Genomic DNA, 22132 nt, shown 5'->3' on the forward strand with positions numbered 1-22132 from the left:
CAAAATCAGATTGCGGGTCACCATTTGTTTGTAGCACTTTCTTCACTTTTGTAAATTTTCAAAGCCATTCCTCCACGACTGTCCCAAACACTGCAGGATCAGACTTAATTTATATTCCTATTACGAGAAGTACAACATTGTGGTTTAGGTCCATTTTTGTTTTTAGAAATAAAACCTTTACAAATGCATCCTAAAGCAAAGGACAAGGAGATGCTGTCATAAACTACATGTATGAGTGATAAAAAAGCCCTTGGGAACACAGGTGACCTGAAGCATTTCATCTAAGAGCTCCTATTGCAAAGACAAATTGTTGAAGCATTTGTATAGCCAAACAGAACGACTGAACAGTAAAAGCTCTTGCTCACATGGTGCGGATGGTCTAGTTTCAATTGTTCAGAGACAGGAAAGGAAGATGTTAGATCTCACCTCTATTTTTCTGGCATTTGTCCATGCAAAAGAAAGTGCCATTGAAATGAAAACTGTGCCTCACTGAGTGGAATATATTTTTGTTTTCATTTTCCTTGTGTGTTAAATAAAAAAAAACGTGGGTGAGAATAAAGATGACTGCCAGAATGTGTTTCTTTTTTTCTACATATGTGTTGTGGTTTATTTTTCCTTTGGAATGACAAATGTGTACCTAACTTACTCGAGTGGTTCCTTCGGAAGTTTTGCAATCATCCATATAATAATAAATCTCCATTTGGGGAAATTTTAAAAAGTAGATGCTTGAGCCAGTAGATTGTAAGGATTCCACTGGAGATCAATGAGTCTCTAGGCATTTTTTAGAGAAAAATTATCACCATGAAACACCTCAATTGTTCTTTTGGGACTGCTGCAATCTATTGTTTCAACATAGCTGCTGGTTTTCGAACTGTAAATCGATTCACATATGGAGAAATTAATGCAGATGGTCAGTTTAACTTTTGTCCTACAGATGTTAAAATTTACTTGTTCCTCACTTGCTTTTTCCTTGCATAGTACCCAAAAGTGTGCATAAATATAGAAAGCTCATGATCACTACTTTTTTCAAGTTGCAAAATGGTTTGGGTCAGCAGAGAACAGAACAGCAAGCGAAAACTTTGTGCTAGAAGTACAGCAAAATGTTTGCAGCTCTAACACGTTAACAGAGCCTGCACCTGGATGGCTACTAATTTCCAGACTAATAGTTTTCAGTCTTGAGTTGATATCAAGAAGTTTGGAGGCTTTTCTGCTTAAGACAGCATTGGTTTGGTTTTCCAAAATGTCCATAGCTCCTAATTCCTATTTTGCAAAATCCCTTTGGCACTCAGGAGGAAGAAGTGCAACTTTAAAAAAAGATAAAAATAATAAAAACAAATGAACCCCAGTCAATGTCTGTGGCATTCTTGATGCTGGGCTGGGTTTCCAGAATGAGTGTCTCTTCCTGGAAGATTCAAGCAGGCGTTTCAAAAGTGGGGTACCCAAAGAGTCATCACATGTTTGGGACCTCACAGCTTGGTTCAAAAACTCTACAGCAAATAAACAGGCAGCAAGCGATGTTTAACCAGCCTTCCCTGAGACAACCAAGAGCTCCGCTCCTAGAATTGACTTTCCAGTAGAAGCTGTGCTTTCCCAATCCTTCCAGTGGTTTTCTTGCTCCAGTACTTGTCCAGAAAGGAGTGGGGCATTAAATTGGGTATTTAAAAGAACACTCTGACTTGCAGTCAAACACAGCTGCATTGGTACCTAACTGTTCCTACCCACCACGTAAGCAAGCTGAGTATAGGGCAGACCCATGGCAGTTGGAGCTTATTCCACTGGCCACTTCTGTGGTGAAAAGAGAACAACTTTGCTCAGGAGACACTAACCTTTGTCCATGGAGGAAGAGATTTTAAGCCGGGGATAAGGAGAAGGGAAATCAGCTGAGAGAGGTCAAGGCTGGAGGGGAGATAACCTTTAAGGGAAAGGCTGAGGAAGCAGGCTCCCTCAGCACCTGCACCACTGCCTGCCTCCCACACGTCCCCTGCTAAAACGTGAAGGCCAAAACTCAAGAAGAGCATATGGGAAGGAGACAACCGGAGATCACCTCTGCAGCCACAGACTGACAAGCAGCAGGAAGCCAGATAAAAAACAGGACCTGTTTAAAACTCATCGTCTGGAAAAATGCAGGCATTCACTCAGAGGTGAGCAGAAGGAAAAGACATCTACAGCGTCTTAAAGGCAAGCCACTGAGGTATAAAATTCAAGATGCTTCATTACCAGCCCTCGGCCCAGAATAACTCTTGGAGACGTATTGCCAAAGATCCTATTTTCTCTGATATTTATAGCCATTTGGCCACATTTAACTTCCAGTTAATACAGGCAATAAAGAATTACATTTTACACAGCAGTGAACACCACGCACCCCCCGAGTGCCAGGTGGATTGTTTCATAGTGATTAACGTTACACAACTCTCTCAGGAGAGGAAGTGAAGACTGACTTCTCTGACTGAAACAGAAGGGGGCAAGTGGGTGACAGTGTGACGCATGCTCCCAGCTTTATGCGAGCTAATTAAAGATTGCCAGACAGGCAATCCTGTGCATGACATCTTTTACTGTTGCCCGTGACTGCACAAGCTTCTCCAGCTCATCTGTAGATTTCAAATGTGTTCCTCCTTCACTGACTCTGTGCCCACCCCAGCTACTGATGTCATTTCAGCATGCTATACAGGAACCTGTACCACACCAATGAGGCAGCAGGCACTTCCCTTCCATCAGATGCAATGAGATGATTTAGTACTACTTAGTACTTTATTACTGCATACCCCTCGATGTTAACTTTCAGCTGGGGAAGGGAAAGGCTTGAACTCAGGATTCCTTATTTCAGCTGCATTACCATCCCGAACTGGAATACTGATTTCTAAACACAGAATTAAGTAAACCTCATATCTTAAAGCACATGTAAGGGGAGGCGAGATCACTGGGGAAAGCAATGATATAGAAACAAGATTAATAGGGCGAGAAGTGGCTAATAATTAGGCAAGTCAATTTGATTAGACATATGAGGGTGCATAGCGCTTATTCTAATTTATGAAATGAAGTGAGACAGGAAGGAATAGTCTCGGCAAATATTCTACAGCAAGAGAGAAAAATAGGATAGATTTTGGGAGGATGCCTATTTTTTTATAGTTTATTTTTCAGAGGTAGAGGAAAAGAATCAATTTTATCACGGTAAGAAGACGCCTGTTTCCCTTCACTGCCACAAAAGCAGCTTCAAATTCGGCAGTCTTAAGAACAGCTCACTCAGATAAATAAATACAGATCTGTTGCATGATGCTATTGGGGTCACGAAAAGAAAGAAGATTTGGGACTGATTAAAAAAAAAAGAATAGTATGAAAAACTAGGTTATGGCAGTGTTAAAAACCTTGTAAAGAAGAGACACAGCCTGTGTATGAGGTAGAGTGACACCTTCCTTTCTCCAGCAAGATAAATATGCCTCCATCTGAAGGAGCCGCTCTTTTACAGTGCAAGGCTCCCAGCAGTGCAGGCTGCAATAACTGCATCCTCTGCCGCAGGGCAGGGGAAGTCAGTGCATCCTCATTTCACAGGCACACAGAGTGAACTTTTCCAGCCACTGTTTTAGGTTATTCCTCAAAGGCCCACCACCTCAAGGAAGTTTTGTTCCAACTGGCTAGCAACAAGAAACAAGCTAATTACTGTAACACTTACCGAAGGAGGAGGTGGTGGCTGGACTGTGTAGGGAGGAGGTGGTGTGTCTGTTATTTCTGGATCATCGTGTTCGCTTTCACTGTAGCATTCTGAGGCGGACATGGAAAATGAGCAAAAACAAAGTGTTAGACCAACACTCATTTATTCCTCACAGAGCTGTGGTAACCAAAGATCACCAAGTAGGATGTTCTGGGCTGAGGACCATGCTGTAACAAGTCAGTGTCTCCTACAGTGAAAATTAACCCACTTGTGGTAATGCTACACTACTCCACAGCAACATTTTTTCTTTTTTTAAAGTAAAAAAATTTGCTATGGCAGGAAACACTAGGTGGCACTGCTCTAGATAGCGTCACAGATAGGTTTGGGGTGGGTGGTTTTTTTTCTTCCCTTTGCAACCTTTAGAAGAAAGGCTGCATCATTTGTAGTATAAATTAGGGAGACCTGTTGCAAGTAGCAGATGCTGTCCCTTAATGTCTGTAACCAGCAAGTTTTCCTGGAGCTAGCTGGTGTTGGTGTTCTGGCTGCAATTTTGGAGAAAATAGATTGCTCACATGGTGCTTTGGAAACCACAGAGCAGCCTCATGACAGTCTCCTGTTACCACATGGTAACTCACATAGGCTCGCCATGCGGCATGGCAGCACATGTGCAGAGCTAGTACTAAAGGTAAACAGAGTACTCTAGGACTATACACCCCACTTATTTTTTATTTTTTTTTAAATAAAAAGCAAGCTGATAGAGCCTCAGTATCTCTTGACATGTGGCAGAGCGACAGTCATGTTGTTATTTCTTTCAACTACCTCTGTAGCAGGTGAAAGCATTTTCTCAGATGCTTTTTAAAAGTGGATTTAATGAAGTGATAATCATTGGTAAAATGAGACACAGAAAAGGGGAGGCAGTAAGGTGCTGGTTCCTATTCCCAGGGCCTGGCTGTAACCACCAGGCAAGATCACTTCCCTCTGCTAAATCTCCCAGCACACATCAGCCTTTCACATCCAACCTTTATAGGAGCCTGCGCTTGCATCCTGCCCCGCACCACGTGTGAAGGGTGACAGCGCTCACCCCCACCCGACTGAGCTGGGGACATGAAAGGTTGCAAAGGCATAGTCAGAGCTTAATGAGGACCACATGAGTGAGTGGCTATTGTCAGGAGAGCAGAGGCTGCCCCTGTGGACTCCACTGGCGCGGGCACTCTGCACTTCCTGTCCCTCCACCAGCTGCACGCAGCAGCTTGTGCCGTCCAAGAGCAGTTAGGTCTTTCCAGTGGAAGCAACCCGCCAGCTCTCTCCCCAAGCAGGTGAGGGTTGCTTATGTTCTGGGAGTACTTTGTAAGAGCTGGACTTCACAGGTTCACACCACTAGAAAGCAGTGTGTTAGCACTGTCTTTGGGAAATCACCTGTGATTACCTCATCTTTTAACTAAATTTATACCCCCACACTTTCTTTTTGTGCATGTCATTTGGGGGTTTTAATAAGCATAGTGTGAGGGGAGCAAAGTTTTAAGAGAGAAGGATTTTATACATGTGAGAGAAGTTTCTGAGATGCTAACGAAGTGAAACTTAAAGAGATTCATTACTTTTTCTCCCCGTACTCTTTGCAGAACTATAGGGTTTTTTTAATAGCATAGCTGCTATTCTGTTTACTGGAAATATGTGCTGGCACATCTTAGCATAAAGGACTGAGACTGGCTGCAATAAGGCCTACATCAAATTCTAAGGCTCTATTAATGCCTTCTTGAATAACTCTTTACTAAGAGCTTATTGTTTCTACAGCTCCCTTTTTAGGCACACTGAACTGAAAAAGAATCAACAGCTGTTTCTGATACTCTAAATAGGCAAATGGGATTGGGGGGGGTGTTAAGGGCATAGGAAGTACATGAATACACAAGAACTGCCATAACAAAAGCCAAGGCCGTCCTGAAGAGTTATGGTGTGGGATGCAGATGGGAGAACCAGGTCAGCAGGAACAGAAGTGACTGTGGGTAATGACAGCATTTTTCTGAAACATAGCAATGCTTCTGCAAGGGCACGTCCACCCAGGCACATCAGTGGTGCTGCTGGAGCACCTGTGACAAAACACATGGAAAGATGAGGAGGTGTTTGACACAAGAATCAGAGTGCCTTTTTCTGGGCCACCAGCTTCAAAAGCTGAAGAAATCTTGGGTATGTTATATTTTGCAGGGTAATTAGATAACCTGCTGCAGAGGTTATTGAGAGGATTATTTTGTATCTTTCTGTCTTTTTTTCAGTTAAGATTAGTGGGATGACTCATTTTGAATTGTTTTATAATTCTCGACTCAGCCAACACAACCAATACTACATTTTTTGAGGCTTTAAAAAAAATTATTTTCACATACAGAATTTTGACCACCTTCATCTTCCATCAAACCCCTCCTTTGTGAAAACACGGACAACATGTTTGGGCACTTCCTCCCCAAGTACAATTACCATGCAGTTCTTGCTACCCAGCCTAATACTCAATATAGCCCTTTATCCTAATTATCTCAGACTGTTATGATACAAAATTGTGTTCAAAGAGGACACAGGCATTTTGGAGGAACTTGGGGGTATGGAAATTAACAAGTTTCCTGACAAGAAATAGAGGAACCATGAGCTGAAAACAAAGAAATTGATGAGACCTGCTGAATCTCCAGAAATCGGTGGTATCTATGTTCACTAGCCCCAAAGCTGCTTTCAATGGCAGAGTATGAATGGAGCGAGAGTATAAACAGAGTCAGATCAGACTAATCAATGATGGCATTACATGTCCAAAGTCTGGACATAAACCACAACCTTAGTCTGGGAAACAGCATAAGGGATGCAGAAAGGAGCATTTCAGTGCTCAGACAAAAATCGCTGCATCACCTAAGTGTTCATACTACTACAAATACCAGTTTCTTCTTCATAATGCCAGCTCCTTCACAACCTGAGCAGTTCTAAAAAAGGCACTGGGTACCAATACTCTAAAAATGGGGGCTCAAAAGCCTGGAAGAAGATACATATTCCTCAGATCAGAGTCCATCCCTGGTTTGCTAACATAATACTACCCACAGTGCTTCTCGTTCTAAACCAGCTCCCATCATGTGTTCTCAGCAGCAGCTTTTCCAAGCATTCTGACAGGTGACTTGCTTTGTCCTCTACCCAGATTTGTGATGCAAGTTCAGGTATCCTCCCACCAAAAATTTCTGTTAGGTCAGTGTGCAAATTAAAACAATAAATAAATTGCTAAGGAATGTTTAAAATTATTCATTCCACAATGAACTCTTGGGCTTGGCTGTGAAGGAAATTGTAGGCTTCAGTACACCACTACCGCCCCCCAGACATTGCTGCTGTTGAAACTCCCAGAAGTGGAGGAGACAGTAGGGACAGGTCTACATTGCACAAGATGTTCCCAAGCTAGCAAGCTCCCGGGCCGTAGCACAACTCCTGTAATGTACCTTACCCACTCAAAACCCAGACTAGCACAGCCATTTCTCTTTGCACTTGGTAGGCTTAGCAAGCCAGCAAACTCCCAGACAGTAGTTACACACCTCTCACAAGATCACTGAGTGTCTCTCAGTGGCACTGTTTCTCACCATTGTTTCTTTTTCTGTGATTACTCTGCGCTGTGTCAGTGTGGTTTCTCTGAGCTCAGTCAGTAGACAGACCCAAGTTGACAATTTAAAAGAAAGAAAAGTGCTGACAAAAATTTGGCCAAGCAAAAACTGTGAAGAACAGGACATAATTACACACTGAAACCATCGTTAGGAGCATACCTTCCTCATTCTTCCCGTTGGGTGCCTGAGGGTCTGCAGCCATCCCCAGCTTACTCAGCCACCTGTGTTTGAAACAGAGGGAATACAGAGTCAGGGATACTTGCATGCTGTTCAGACATAGTTTTGCCCCTTTCAGATGTGTTCTATGTTACTACATCTATTTTCACTAAACTGAAGACTAAATGTCTAAGTTTCCTTCTATTTCTTAGAGCATCCTCTAGAAAGGCACCAGTTACCTGAATACTAATACTCCCCATACTGAGCAGGACTAGTTGCCTGGGACATCTTTCCCTGATCCTGAAAAAAGCACTACTGATGATCAAGGAGTTGCATTTGTGGAAGCTAAAGGAAAAGCATGCGTGCTATAACAAGATGTCAGTGGCTTAGTCCTGCTGTTGAGGTGTTATCTTTCACCCGAGATGAAGCAAAAGGCACAGGAGCAATAGAAGATGATGTTAGCTGCCCTGGTTCAAAGCTATCGTAGCACATTCTAAGAATCTAAGCCATTTAAAACTAGACTTTCTGACCATTATATACTGCTTTCTTTAACTCCCTATGTACTTTTGCTTTTAGTAAGTCTCACTTCCTGTGTTGCTTTAAGCTATTAACAGCTTTTTTCATTTCTCTTCCTAGGTGGCTGCATTTTTCTAGAGCTAGAAACAACCCCTGAATATACTTTTTGTACATTGTGTTTGCTTGTAGGTCATTCAGATCTATCCAGGTTTTAAGAAACTAACAAGTAAAAAAGCTCAAACCTTTCAGATTAAAACTCAAGGTCTAAACACAGAATGTATGAAGGGCAGGAATTAAGATTCATAACTCTGAAAAAACATTGTGTCTGATCTTGATTCTACTTAAGCAATGGGAAATTTGCTAGTAAGATCAGTGTCAAAGCAACTGGATTTTTAGACCACAGTATGAACAATAAAGCCACATAACAGTTCAAGAAAACTAAGTGTCATTTCAGTAAGAGTGGATTATTGACTTTCTTCTAACAGCTAATCATAACAGAATGGTTTTTTACACAAAAAAATCTAAACAAAAGAAAAGGTTTGCTAAAAAATACAGGACTCCATTAACCACAAGGTCAGACAGATCACTAGTAAACATGTGCAACAGATCAGGTAAATCCACACAGCTAGCCAGAATGCTTTCACTTTTAATGTGTGCATGACAATGACAAATACATGCTAAATTAATGAAGCAAATCACTGTATTAATAAATCCACTGTTGATTAAACAGATATATAGGCATGAAGAGTTATGAAAGGTCATAATCCGTTGAGCATTTATGCACACCAGTAACTCGACACACACGAATGCCCCAGTGAGTTCAGTGGAACCATTCCCATGCATATGTATTGGTGGGACTGGAGCCAAGAGAACAGATGTCTTTTAGTCTGTTTTGACATATGCGTGAGTATGCGTGTACTTTATGTATTAAATGCATGTATTTTATACTTTGCCAAGGAAAACATCATCAGTTACAACAGTAAGGAATTAGTACTAGTGCAGTATAGTGCAAGCTCTCTGATGTTAGGCTACCTACCTTTAAGCAAAAATGAAATTTACTCGAGAAATAGAATTTGAAGAAAATCATTCTGGGGCCCTAGGAGCTGGAACACCTGCGTAGATTTCAATCACTCACTCACATGAGACTAAACGTTTCAGAAGCGTCATTAAGACACTGAGAATTCCCAGCTGAGCTCCAAACTGGCTGCTAGCACTCACTAACATCCTCCATTAGCTCTAATATTCCTTTTCCTTCTCACTACGTTCTTCCCTCTCTTCTCTCTCAACCAGGGTTACTCTCTACAGAAATATTGCTGTCCAGCAGTCCCTCATTCTCAGTCATCCTCAGCCCATCTGCCTCAAGAGCTTCTCACTCCGTTCAAGAGCTCCAGTTGGAAACCATCCATTTCTGTATCGCTGCATTATCCCTCCACCAATATGTTCTGTGATGCTCCAAGTTGCAAAGGGCAACACATTCTTTCCATCTATATTTATTTCTATTCATCTATAGAGTACAGAGTTATGAATACACATGTACGTACACTACTGTAGTATCATACATTTCTGTATCTATAGTCCTTTCAGAAGGTCACACACGTTCTCTCAACCTCTATCCTTTTCTGTTGTGGTAAATATGTATGAGGCCTCCTGTTTACAGAGGGAAAGAACAGTCAATGCCCTGTGAAGAATCTCACAGAGGTCACCAGCAGAGCCATGATTAAAATCCTGACCTGACTATCATAGGAGCTCTCTTCCCGTTTAAATTGTACTGCTCTGTATCTGCTATTTGACCATTTACTGCAATAGCATTGTGAACAGACTGCAATCTGAAGTAAAAAAGATAAAGACGACATGATATGTATCTAAATCAGCCAAAACTAGATCAATAGCAAGTAATACCTATTTCTGATAGCTCAGTGGTTCCTAAAATGGCATTTTCATATCCATTTTACTTCTTGCATTAAAAACTGCATGAGTGAATTGTTGCTCTTACAGACATTTGTAGAAAGAAAAATTCTGATCTTTCATGAGGATGGTTTAACTGCAACATAGTTTGATGGCAAAGTAAATTGTTACTTACGTTAAAGGAACAGCCCTTTCTATCCCTTTAACCCTCCTTGTTAACTGACATGCTACTCTGAAAGCAGACAATATTATATTCTAGTCCTAGTTCACTGCTGGGACAAAACTTTATTAAGCTTTTCCCTCTCTTTCCTTCCTTCCCTCACTTCTCCCAAGGTCATGAACTTGCTACCAAATCTTTGTGCCTCTCTAAAGGAAAGAGATTTATACCAGCAAATGTTGGGAAGGTTAGTATCAAAATCAGGCTAATGTGATTCTGATTTCAACTGTCATTAGTGAACAAATAGCAGTATTTTCCTTCTATACAATGATCAGAAAACAAAACAGACTCAGTAATTCCCCGAATAACTTTGTCAACAACCGCTTGACAATGAGAGAATGAACTTTCAAAGGGTGTTCCCAGGCATGAGACAGGATGAAACATGGCCAGTCGCTCCTACTTACGTGTTCATTTCCAGAACATTTTCTGCCGCAAAATAAAATGTCTTGATCTGTGGGTGGCTGATCTTAATAGCACTTTAAGAAAAATAGAAGAGAGATGAAGAAAAGTAGTTTACATGTGAAAAGAAAAAAATAGCTGAATGAATTATTTAAAATATTTATTCACCTCACTATATTAATCCAGATCAGTTTACCCATCCATATAGCTCTTTCCTTAAAAATCTACTCTATTTTTAGCTCGTTTCCCAGGGCACACATTATTCAGAGGGTATAAACTACAGGAACTAAAAAGGAAGGAATGAAGAATAAAACAAAAGACCTTCATTATGCCATTATAATTCAGTTTTGTGCCCACATCTAGAATACTGTGTGCAGCTATGCTTCCCCCAGCTCAGAAAAGCATAGTAAACCTGGAAAAGATTCAGAGAAAGCACCAGGGGTGATCCAAGGTATGAAACAGCTTCCGTGAGTGATTAATCGGGCTAAGACCCCACAGCACGGAAAACTGATGGCTGAGAGAAGGGAGATATAATACAATAAAATCACAAGTGGCACGCAGCGGGTGAATAGGAACTGACTCTTCACTTACAAGACAAGTTTTAGGAGGCACCAAAGAGGCAACTAGGTGGTAGGCTTGAAACAAACAAAATGGAGGTAGTCCCTTGACATGCCAATAGTTAACCTGTTGGTCTCAGCCCCACACTATGCTTTAGTTGAATAGCCATCAGTAAGACTTTTCAGAGGGTTGGTTTTTTTCCCTAAAACATAGTCTCCAGTCCTGAGACTGTGTGGCTTCCCTCTTTTGTTCCTCATTAGGTGACTGACTCTGTCTCATGGAAGCACACACTATTTGACTGGGCCCCAGCAGCCCCGGTCACTCCTCACAGTTCTCCTAACTCACTCCATCCTAAATAAGTGATGAGCACGTGTTTTCTTCCCAGTCGCTGACAGCCAACAGCTGCAGAAGTGAAGGGTAACATTTTCTCATGGTCTTTTACTACGTGATTCAATCTTTCCTATGAGAAAACAAAATGGAGCTCCCCATATTCAAAATAGCTGTCTGCTTTCTTTGGAGGAGTCAAGCTCAGTTAGTCTCAAGAACACCTACTGCTAATGTCAGCATGAGACCTGAACAGAAGAATGAAAACTTTCTCTTGAGGAACAGAATAAAAACCATGCTGAGCTTTATAACTTTGAACAGCAGCAACACCCCTCCAAACCTTTGAAGGGTACTCAGAAGCAGCTGGAAGTCAGTGCTGCATATGGAGTTGGAGATAATTTTTTGAAATTTGTACCCTGCTAAACAAAGTTGCACCACAGCAGCCTAAAGGATAGTCCCCACTTGGAGGGAAGCAGCATTACTTGCACCACTGTTGACCCCCCCCACCTAAGAGAAGGTATCTAAGACAGAATACAATTACGCGTAATCAGTGAACAAAGAAAAAGAAAAGCATTTGGCATATTGATCTACTTTTTTATTTGTAGTTTTAACAGAGCACATCTGGCAGAGAATTTTCAAAAATATTTTTGCAATTGTCGTGGTTTAACCCCAGCCGGCAACTAAGCACCACACAGCCACTCGCTCACTCCCCCCCAGGTGGGATGGGGGAGAGAATCGGAAGGGTAAAAGTGAGAAAACTCAAAACAGTTTAATAGGTAAAGCAAAAGCTGCGCAGGCAAGCAAAGCTAAACAAGGAATTAATTCACCACTTCCCATCGGCAGGCAGGTGTTCAGCCATCTCCAGGAAAGCAGAGCTCCATCACGCATAATGCTTATTTGGGAAGACAAACGCCATCACTCTGAACATGTCCCCCCCCTTCCTTCTTCTTCCCCCAGCTTTACATACTGAGCATGACACCATATGGTATGGAATATCCCTTTGGTCAGTTGGGGTCAGCTGTCCCGGCTGTGTCCCCTCCCAACTTCTTGTGCACCCCCAGCCTACTCGCTGGTGGGGCGAGCAGCAGAAAAGGCCTTGACTCTGTGTAAGCACTGCTCAGCAGTAACTAAAACATCCCTATATTATCAACACTGTTTCCAGCACAAATCCAAAACACAGCCCCATACTAGCTACTATGAAGAAAATTAACTCTACCCCAGCCAAAACCAGCACAGCAATATGGTTTTCTTTCAGTAGCTCAATTAATATCTCATTATTTATACAAAACAGAAGAGCTCCCCACAGCTTCATTGTCAGGCACTACGGAGATTCAATTTCTTGCAACGTTGCAAAAATCATGCAAAACTGGAGGCAAGAGATAAACTTACTGCTTTTTTTTGCATTCAATTGCTCGGTCCACACTGAAGTCTGGAAGTCTAATGAATCCTTCTGCTTTTTCAGCCTGCAATAAAAAAAAATAAAATCACCTCATTAACCAATTGGTAAAATACCAGACTCCAATGCTCAACAATATTTAACATGCAAGTCTTCGTTTTTGACAGCTTTTTATAGTGTGAAAATATATGCTTATCACCATGGGGACAGATTAACACCCGATGTTTTGGCTGATATTTGGGAATAAGAAATATTCCTATACCAGCTATTCTTTGTGCAAGTCCTGGATGCTAGAAAGCCACCACTCCTGTCTGTGCAAGTGGCAGAGTGTGAGCATAGGATTTGTTGTACTCTTGCAAATATCAAAGCACCTGAAAGCAGAAGGATCCTCAACTCCTACAATAGTGCTGAGGTAGGTTCCCCCTCCTCCTCACCTCAAAACATTTGTATCAGAGCACCCTTATCTAAGATTCATGAATAAGTCATAAGTCTAGTCCATAGCAACATGTCTATAGCATCGGGAATTCAAAAGTGATCCAAAATAATGCTAGGTAGAGATGGAGGAGGGTGTCCCCTGGGTAATTGTAGCATGGACTGTTTCGTAGGGTCACCTATACACGCCTGTACGTGAGCAAGGCAGAGGCAATACGGGCTGCTTCCATGCCAGGAGGTGAAATGGTGCAAGGGGACAGTCCCACGCAGCTGAACTCTGTTGTTAAACACCAACCTCAGTTGGCTTTGGCCACCCAGCTATCACTCCCCCCCAAAATTTGCGGGCATGGTACAAGAGGTAGCAAAAGCCAGGCAGACATTTACTGTACACTGTTTATATGCAGTCACCCCTTTCTGGATGGGAGAGGGTTTACTAAGCATTAGCATCTCCATTCTGGGTCAGCTGGACTCTATGTCAGAGAGTAGCTCCAGCAAAACCAAAGTTACCAGTTAGCCTCAAATCCCTGTCCTTGCTGCCTGCAGCTGAAACATCTTCCTTTACTCCATCTATCTATATTCACCTGATGAGCCACAATAAGACCAGGACTCCTCCTAAGAGGAGCAAGAATGTAGACAAAAGTCTGTAACACCTAATGTCAGGAAAAACTGTACTTTTCAAAATACAGAAAGTGTTCATTCCTGAATCACTTTTTTGCTGCTCCCAGCTCTTATTCCTGAGCACATTAACATTCTGAAAACGTACACTGAGTTAAAGCAGGTAAAATATAGACGACAATTACAAAGACAGAGGATAAATGAAGATGACTGACAGCATCTCAAGTCATATTGTGCGTGAATATGAAGAGATTATAAAAAGCTGTTCATCAAGACAAGTATTTGAGCTTTAATGCTTGGAAGTATGAATCTCTGAGAACTGAAATATGGATACAGAATTGATTTTTCAGTGGGTGGCTTAGCCACACCTCTGTATATCTGTTCTTTGGTATACAATAAATCACAGCATAACCACCATTCTTGCAGTTGACATGTATTAAATATTCATATGAGAGGTTTATATTTTGCATCTTCACCAGTAAATGGTTTTGCCTCTTCCAGGACCAAAAAAAAAGAGGTAGAAGGGGTTTTTTTGTTATTTTCTTTCAGTACAGAAGAAACAATGGTGTTTATTAGCAACTGGCCTGGAAAAAAAAAACAAAAACAAATCTTAATTTTGCAACATGGCTTCATTTGTACAGAAACAGGTGGGTTTTTTTAATGTATATTTCAATCAATTAGACCTTGAGCTAGTATTTCCATCCCAGATCCACAGTACACTAAGTATATAGGATGACCAAATGAGTAGGGGTGAGTAAAGAAGGCACTCTATTCATGGGCTGCGTTGCACTAAAGATAGAAAATGTACTATCCTGCGTTTCTGTGCCAAAAAGAGTGGTCAGTTATTAGAACAGGTGCAGCAAGAACACTAAAATTCCTGTTTGGTTCCCAAGACCAGTCTAAGAACACCAGAGACCAAACACACAAAAAGTTCATGGGGTATCAAAGCCATTATTAATTACACATGTTGCTGGAAGAGAAATGTGTACAATGCCCATTATTTCTCTGCAGCATCGATCAATAAGCCCAGTTTAAAAAAAAAAGAAAGAATAAAGACCCTGTAAAAAGGAATATACCCAGGTATCTTCTCACACACACACAAATAAATCCATGGCCTGAGCTAGGTAAACCATCAGGCGGGTGAGTGGGTGACTGGGGGCCGGGGGGGGGGGGGGGGGCGGACGACACGACACGGGTTAGCCTTACACATTACAACTGCAATCACAGCTCAGCCAGTTTCATCTATTGGTGCAGTAGCCATTGGTCTACACTACATCCTATAAATTGCTTAGGGTGCTGCACAGACACTCATGAGGACATTAAGTGCATGCAACGCCATTAGATAAGTCACTGTCTCTGCTGTCAATTCAGTTTTACTTTATACAAATGTTTGATCATTCAGATTTTGTATTGAGCTACTGAATTATCAGGATCCTGTAAGCCAGTGTGGGGACACTCACCCAGGGTGCTTCCACCCATGCAGAGGTGGAACTTGGATTTGAACCACTGACGTATCCAATGAGTATCTAAATTAGAGGAATACTCTCTAAATTGCTAATGGGAATATGCCTGTAGGCTTTGATTTCAGTAATTTACATTTACCAGTTTTACAACAGAGAAATCTCCAGACTTCTTATGCAATATTTGGCACATGGCGGTTAGTAAAAAGTTATGTTCAATGCAGTCAGGTTTTATATTAATTCTGTCAGTGACGCCACATTTGCTCATTTATATGAAAAGGTTAATGTTTCATTTTATGTATGAGTGAAAGAAAGGAGGATAACGGTGTGAATTTTAGGAACCACATCTCTTTTTTTTTTAAATGCACTATTGGTACACATCTCAGATATGCCATCTATGTAACAAAACCCAAGGGTTTGATGGGTATGTAGTTCCATAATTATCAGTAAAAAGGAAGAAAAAAAGGGAAAACAAAACATAACAGTAAAACCTTATGAGTGTTACCACAGTCAGTAAATAGAAATCCAATGACCACGAGGAACAGAACATGCGGAAGTCATCTTTTCAGTCATTCTTGGAATAAAAAGGACATTTTAAAACATTAAAAGTGTATAAAAGTCCTAAATGCTTTCTTTTCTCCAAAACGTTATCTTTAACATGACATGCTATTATTTAACTCACACATTTCACTCAAACTTCCTTCAGATTTTATTGCAATGCTCCAAAATAGCCCTAAAACCCTCAAATTAAAAGAACCTTGACCTGATTCCTATTTAATCAGGATGTTTAAAAGAATAAGCTGGTATCTCTTGTGTTTTTTATGCAGGTTAGTCTAACATTTAAATCCGCACTTTTTGCTATGCCCAATTGTAGGAAAGTCATTTCAATAATAACAGTCTCTGCAAATGCTTGGGGCAAAAAAGAAAGTAACCACTTTTTCACAGAAAAAGATTTTAATTCAAAAAAATTCAAACCTATTTATGAATCATAATGCATGAATCCAATGAAAGAGGCCAAGTCCTTTTTAGCTTGCCTCAATACATTGTCTAAATTTTGTGGCTTTAGGAGATTTCGTAAATCATTTCATAGACTTTTTTCAATATTTAAAGTGAATGTAATGATGCAGAAAGATTTTAAAAAACAGTTCTGTAAAGTGAAAATATCTAGTTATTGTGGAACACCTCCAATCTGCAATTCAGGGTACTCCTGACAGCTTCATCACAGTGTTTCAGCGCTGCCCCCAGAAGACCCAGGAGCTGTTCAGTCCTCAAGCCTTTTTAGTCTTTTTTCTCTCTGCCAAGTACACCAGTGAGGCAACCTATAGAACTGTGAAAAATTTGTGTAACATATTGGACCAGTGGTCCCCAAAGCCCTCAGCACAATCAACCGACATCAATGACTTTTTATCATGCACGTAAACAACTCTAACTCAAAGGTGAAAGGTTTCTGTTTTAGAAGACTGCAATTATACAGCTCCTGGCAAAGCTGTTGGAGTGAAGACCAATTTAAATGCAGTGAACAGGGGAAAAAACCACGAAGATAAATAGTGACAGTAGATCACAGCCTGCAACCCTTTGATTTTATATTTATATTTCTTTTCAGCTGAATTCCCATGGCAACCATCATTAACACGTTCTGCAAAGCTGTATTTCGACTCTACTTGGAAAATCAGTTGAGCTATCCTAAAGGCCCACTAGACAGAGGCGTTTAGTCCTCTGTCCCTTTCCAGCCAACACTATCCAACATAGTCTCAACAAGTGCAAGGAGCCAGGAGCCTGGGACTCTATGTGATGGTCTTCCCTCTCTACCCCTCTTTGTATGCACGAGTACTGATTCCCGCCAGGGTTTCAGTATGAGAACTAAAACTGCTAAAGATGCAGGCAGGATGACACACTGCCCTCTTTAAACACTTGTCTTCAAGGCAGATGCCTCCAGAGAGCAGTACTTGAAAGAGGGAATCAAACACTAATGAAGAACAGTTGTCCAAGGAGCCTGGTGTTCCTGAATGCACCCAGAAAGCCTGACTGCTCACAATAATTTTCTGACATTTTCTGTGTTTCCATTGCAAAACCAACCCTTCTGTGTTTCTTCCTACTCCAAACAGCTTCTCCTCCCCAGGACGGGGGCACATCCATGCTGCAAATAAAAGTTTACCGGCCTCATATGGTATCCATGTTTTATGGAAAGAGCAAGCGTACATGGGAAGAGATCTCAGGGCATTCTACTCAAGCCTGGTGAGATCACCAGTGTGCTACACCACTCCCAGTACTTCAGCTAGCTGGTCAAAAGCTAATTTGGATTTGGATGTGTGCTCTGGTTTACTTTCAGTGAAAGAGAAGCTTGACTCTCGAGATGTCTGATCTGCTGTTGCTGACCCTTCTCGGCATTTTATTATTTTTTCTCTTTTGAGCTGTGGCTTTCACAACATATTTTATGTTAAATTAAAGGACCTACTGCCTGCAAATATCACCACAAGTGTCCTATATCTCCTCCCCCAATCTGCCTCATGTGCAAGACCAGCACCAGAGTGGTTTGAAGGCAAATTAAATTAGAGCGACAGAAACATCCAGAGCTTCGGATTTGCCTGAAGGCAGACTTCACCGAGAACATGATGTCAGCTGAGGCTACCTACCCAAATCCAGGATAATGCACGTTCCCATACAAATTCCACCCACTCCCTATTTTCTCTATCTCCATTAGAAAAAAAGGTTAGGTCCAGCATCCTGTTGCTATGCTACAGTTGCCACTATCTGGTTGACTGTGGTTTCCACACAGCCGTGAACAAAACACACTCATTTCTCACAAAAACGAAACTGGTCATGCAGAGCTACAGGCAGCCAGCGTGCCCCGGTTCCATTGACCTCAGCCCCACTCCTCCACCACCACCTTTCACTTCAGCCTCCATAAGAGGCCCTATCATGGGAAGCCTCAAACATGTAAGAAGGAGGACTCCTCCTCTTTCAATACAACTATGAACTTAAGATTGTTATCTTGGATGCCCTGTTGGGACCAAGGATTGACTCCACTGAAGGCAGTGGAAGTGCAGGCAGTATTAAAGCAAGGCCAGATAGCAAAAAGAAATATCAAGCAAGCGAATAAGTCACTGCTATTTCTGCTTCGTCAATCTAGAGGTGAAAATATCTGTGAAAATACAAGAGGTCTAATTCATCTCAGATATGACTCTGAGCATGGCTCTGGTCTCACCAATTTAAGTAAGCAGATCTTTGCAAAAGACACCTCCCCTCCTTCCCACACCCCCTAGTTACTGCCGTTCTGCAAGCATTGCCTAAATCTAAAATTATGCAGAGGCTGCACTTTAAGTTGTCCAAAGAAACCTCAGGTTTTTAACGTAAAATAGTGTGCGAGAGTCAGCAGAAGTTGAAAGCAAAGAGGTGCTACCAGCTAATGTGTTTACAAGAACTGTGATAGGTGAAAAGTCAGGGCTGACATAAGCCAAAGGTATTTTGAAGCCGTATGAGCTCTTCAGGGTATATGAAAAACTGGAATGAGGCTGCCACACATTCTTCAGCCTTGTTTATTTTGGGACAGTCAGTGACAGCAGGAGAGCAGGCATGGACCAAAAGGACAAGGTCACTCAAATGGTGAATGCTGCCTAGTAGCACTGGGACCAGCATGACTATGGCTTCTCTGGATGTCAAGAGAGAAATGTAGCCAGGCCACAACAAGTAAAAAAAGTGGTGGACTTTGCACCTCTCCCCCACCATGCTTCTCCTCCCAGAACGCAAAATTGGGCTAGTCTTGCTTTGTTTTATTTCTTCCCAACTTCACGTCAGCCAGCCAGCTCACCTTTCTTTACACTGTTTGGCCAGAAGTACAACTGCGAGCAGTGATTTAGAACAGTCAATACTAATAAGGGTTTTCAGGGTATTAATGCCACTGATGAGTATATCTGCTAGGCCATGTCTTCCAAGTAGAAATATTGCAAGCATTGGAAAAACAAAGCTTTTTTTTTTTCCCCTCTACTTTTCCTATTTCTTTTCTTCCTCTTTCCTTTTTCTTTCATGCATGTATTTGTCTTGGTCTTGAAAGGAAGCTAAATCAGACTACCACAACACCACAAAAAACAACAGCCCAAGACCAGCAGAGTTGTTTTCACTTTTCCACCAAAAAAGAATAGCTAATACCATCTTTAAATGCCGTTTAAGAAAGGTCAGTCAAAGTTTTTATTCTGTTAAAAAAACCCAACACAGTACCCACAACTGAAGGGAGCATGTGAAATACTCTTTATGTGAGTAAAGTTTTGTTTTGGGATTTTTTTTTTTATGGTTTAAACTGTTTTATTTGTGAGCAAGATTTTTAATGCGGATTATTGAAATAGAAATAAACAAATGGAAACAATCCAGATTGCATTTAAATTTCTTAGAATGTTCTAAGAATTATTAAGAATTAATAAGGGTTTCTTTAATCTTTCATCCTTTGCTGGGCCTGGGACATGCTGATTTCCAGAGCAGCCTGGTTACATTTAAGAAACCTGATGCCTGTCCACAATTCCACACTGAAGCTGCTGAGTTTCAACCTACGTTGTTGCTGGCATCCTCTAATCCTCTGCACACCCCAGTCATCATTTGAATGTGATAAGACCTTTTTCAGACGTAGTAGTGCCAGAGAGCAAAGTGAAGAGAATAATTATGTCTGAATCTTCCTAGGACGGGCAAAACATCCTCTCTGCCCAATCAAGCCAAGAGGTATCAAACAGCCTGGAGTAAAGCCAGCTGCTCCCTAGGTCTCACTGCTTCTTTGCACTCAGCCATAACCTTTCATTAAAAGGGTTACTCTGTATTTCTCACTATGTCTTTCCCCCCCACCCCCTTTTTTGGTTCTTAATTCCTAGTTCTTCAGTTGATTACAGGAATTCAGGGCCTGCTGTTCTTTGTCTCAGACTATTTCCCACTCGCACTCTAAGTGGAGCAGGCTATTTGGGCTGGATCAGCTGGAAGAGAAACACTATACTAGTTGTCCTGAGGAAAGCTAATCCTCTGAACAGAAAACTGGACCTTGAATTCAAAACACTGTGTTCTGCAGATTTCACTATTAGCATCAACTCATCAGAGCAAGAAGTTAAAAATCAGCAGAACATGAGAATGTTTAATTACAATGCTCTGGATGAGACATCAGGAAGACCAGGAGTAAAAACATCCTTGACAGTGCTCATATCTGCAACCCTACGAGTGCAAATTGGGGGGGAAAAAAGAAAGAAAAGAAAAAACCAAACAAACAAAAAAGCAAACAAATAAACAGATTAACCTCAGTGTGGAAAGGGATGGAGAGAGAAGCAGCAGGAGACAGACTTCTGAAAATTAAACTAACTAGAAGTGAAGAAGCATTCCTGTTTTGAGTCTTGATAGCAAGTGTCTACAAAATGCCCACCCAGGAAAACCTTTCCCAAATTCAAATGCCACCAGCATCTGCGAAGAGCAGCTCTTTAAAGGGCAAAACAGACAGCAAGTTAACATTTCACAAATGCTTACTGAATTAGAAAACACATAGTTTTCTGCATGTTTCACATTCACATAGATATTTCCCAGACTAAAAGAAATGTCAGGGTTGAGAAATAAACCCAGTCATTTGTACCTCTCCAGGGTGCCTTTAAATTGTGACCCCAGCTCCCCTTCTTTCGGTCCCAGCAGATGCTCTTGGTCCGACACCCAGAGCTGAATGGACGTTGTACTCACCAGCTGACTGCTGTACCAATACAGTGATGACTCCTTCAGCACACACCAGAACTTTTTCCATTTGTTGCCAATGAAAGCTCCTTTTTCCTTCTTTTTGTAGAGCCATCCTTGGCAATCGGCTTGCCCCAGCTCTTTACACGATATCCTCCGCCGACTCATTATAAAGAACCCTGTGCCATTAAAAATACAGTGTTCTCCTTGTTTAAAAGTGCATTACCAGGAAAGATGTTGCTGCCAATTAAAGATACCAACCTTACTTAGCAATCTCAGCGAGTCTTCCAAGCATATCTTAAAATATACTTAGAAGTCGTTCAGTTTTATAACGGCTGTGAAAGTAACACACATTCATTTGAAAGGCATTCTGATGTGCAGAAACAAAATAATAAGCTATAGGTAATGCAGACACTAATTAATGCTAAGATAACCATACACGAGTTTTTTAATTTACAAAATATATCCTTTGATCCTTTTAAGAGAAGCATGCATATATTTCCCTTCACACAGCTGCACTGAGAAGAATACATCTATTTAAGTCGGCTAGAGAAAACTATTATGCCAAGTACATGAAAACCGCTAGTGTGTGTATATGCAGGCAGCTGATTCTACCTCACTGATTTCCAGCTTTGATTCAATTAGCATACCACAAGGATTTAGTCCAAAGGAACAGCCCGTTGTCATTTTTCTCAGAATCGGTGCAAGAATCAGTGGAGTTAAAAAGCAGCCTTCCACCACCTGAGTAGCAGTATAAAATCCTCACCCTCCCAAGAATAAGACATACTAAGAAAATAACAAAAGAGGAACCAGAAGAGAAAAGAAAAAACAATCTCTCATTACCTTGACTTTTCTTTTTTGTCTTCTGACGCAAGGGAACCTGTAAGAAATGCAGGAAGGAAAGAAAAGAGGAAATTTCAGATTGTGTTGCAACATTTGTGTAGAAAGGGGAGGGGGAAGCTAGAGAAGGACGTGGTGGTGATGCTGGTGGTATATGCAGGATGGAAATGCATAACCCACTCACTGCTGAAGGGACGTTAGTAGCTGAAGCATAAAACGTGTTAATTAAAATTGATGTATATCTAGTCGAGCAAGAGCAAACGTAACTCTATTATACATGTGTCTATCTACTAGTGCTTCCTGTTTCACACCCACGGGCAGCTTCTACTTTGCTATGTGTTTGCCTGAATTGTATTCTGTGTTCAGAAG

At 41.3% G+C, this 22132-nt stretch overlaps 1 protein-coding gene across 1 annotated transcript in view; it reads right to left on the reverse strand.

Moving 5' to 3' along the window:
* IPCEF1 (interaction protein for cytohesin exchange factors 1) overlaps positions 1-22132 on the reverse strand; it is a 43599-nt gene that overhangs the window by 15788 nt on the left and 5679 nt on the right. Inside the window, exons 2-7 of the mRNA XM_059831108.1 lie at positions 21767-21803; positions 20933-21102; positions 12725-12798; positions 10459-10530; positions 7420-7481; positions 3662-3756 (exon numbers count right to left, since the gene is read on the reverse strand). Coding sequence (XP_059687091.1) covers positions 3662-3756; positions 7420-7481; positions 10459-10530; positions 12725-12798; positions 20933-21102; positions 21767-21803 — 510 coding nt within the window. The remainder of the gene's footprint in view (positions 1-3661; positions 3757-7419; positions 7482-10458; positions 10531-12724; positions 12799-20932; positions 21103-21766; positions 21804-22132) is intronic.

The sequence above is a fragment of the Gavia stellata genome, chromosome 2 (genome assembly GCF_030936135.1).
Source record: "Gavia stellata isolate bGavSte3 chromosome 2, bGavSte3.hap2, whole genome shotgun sequence".
NCBI classification, from domain to species: domain Eukaryota; kingdom Metazoa; phylum Chordata; class Aves; order Gaviiformes; family Gaviidae; genus Gavia; species Gavia stellata.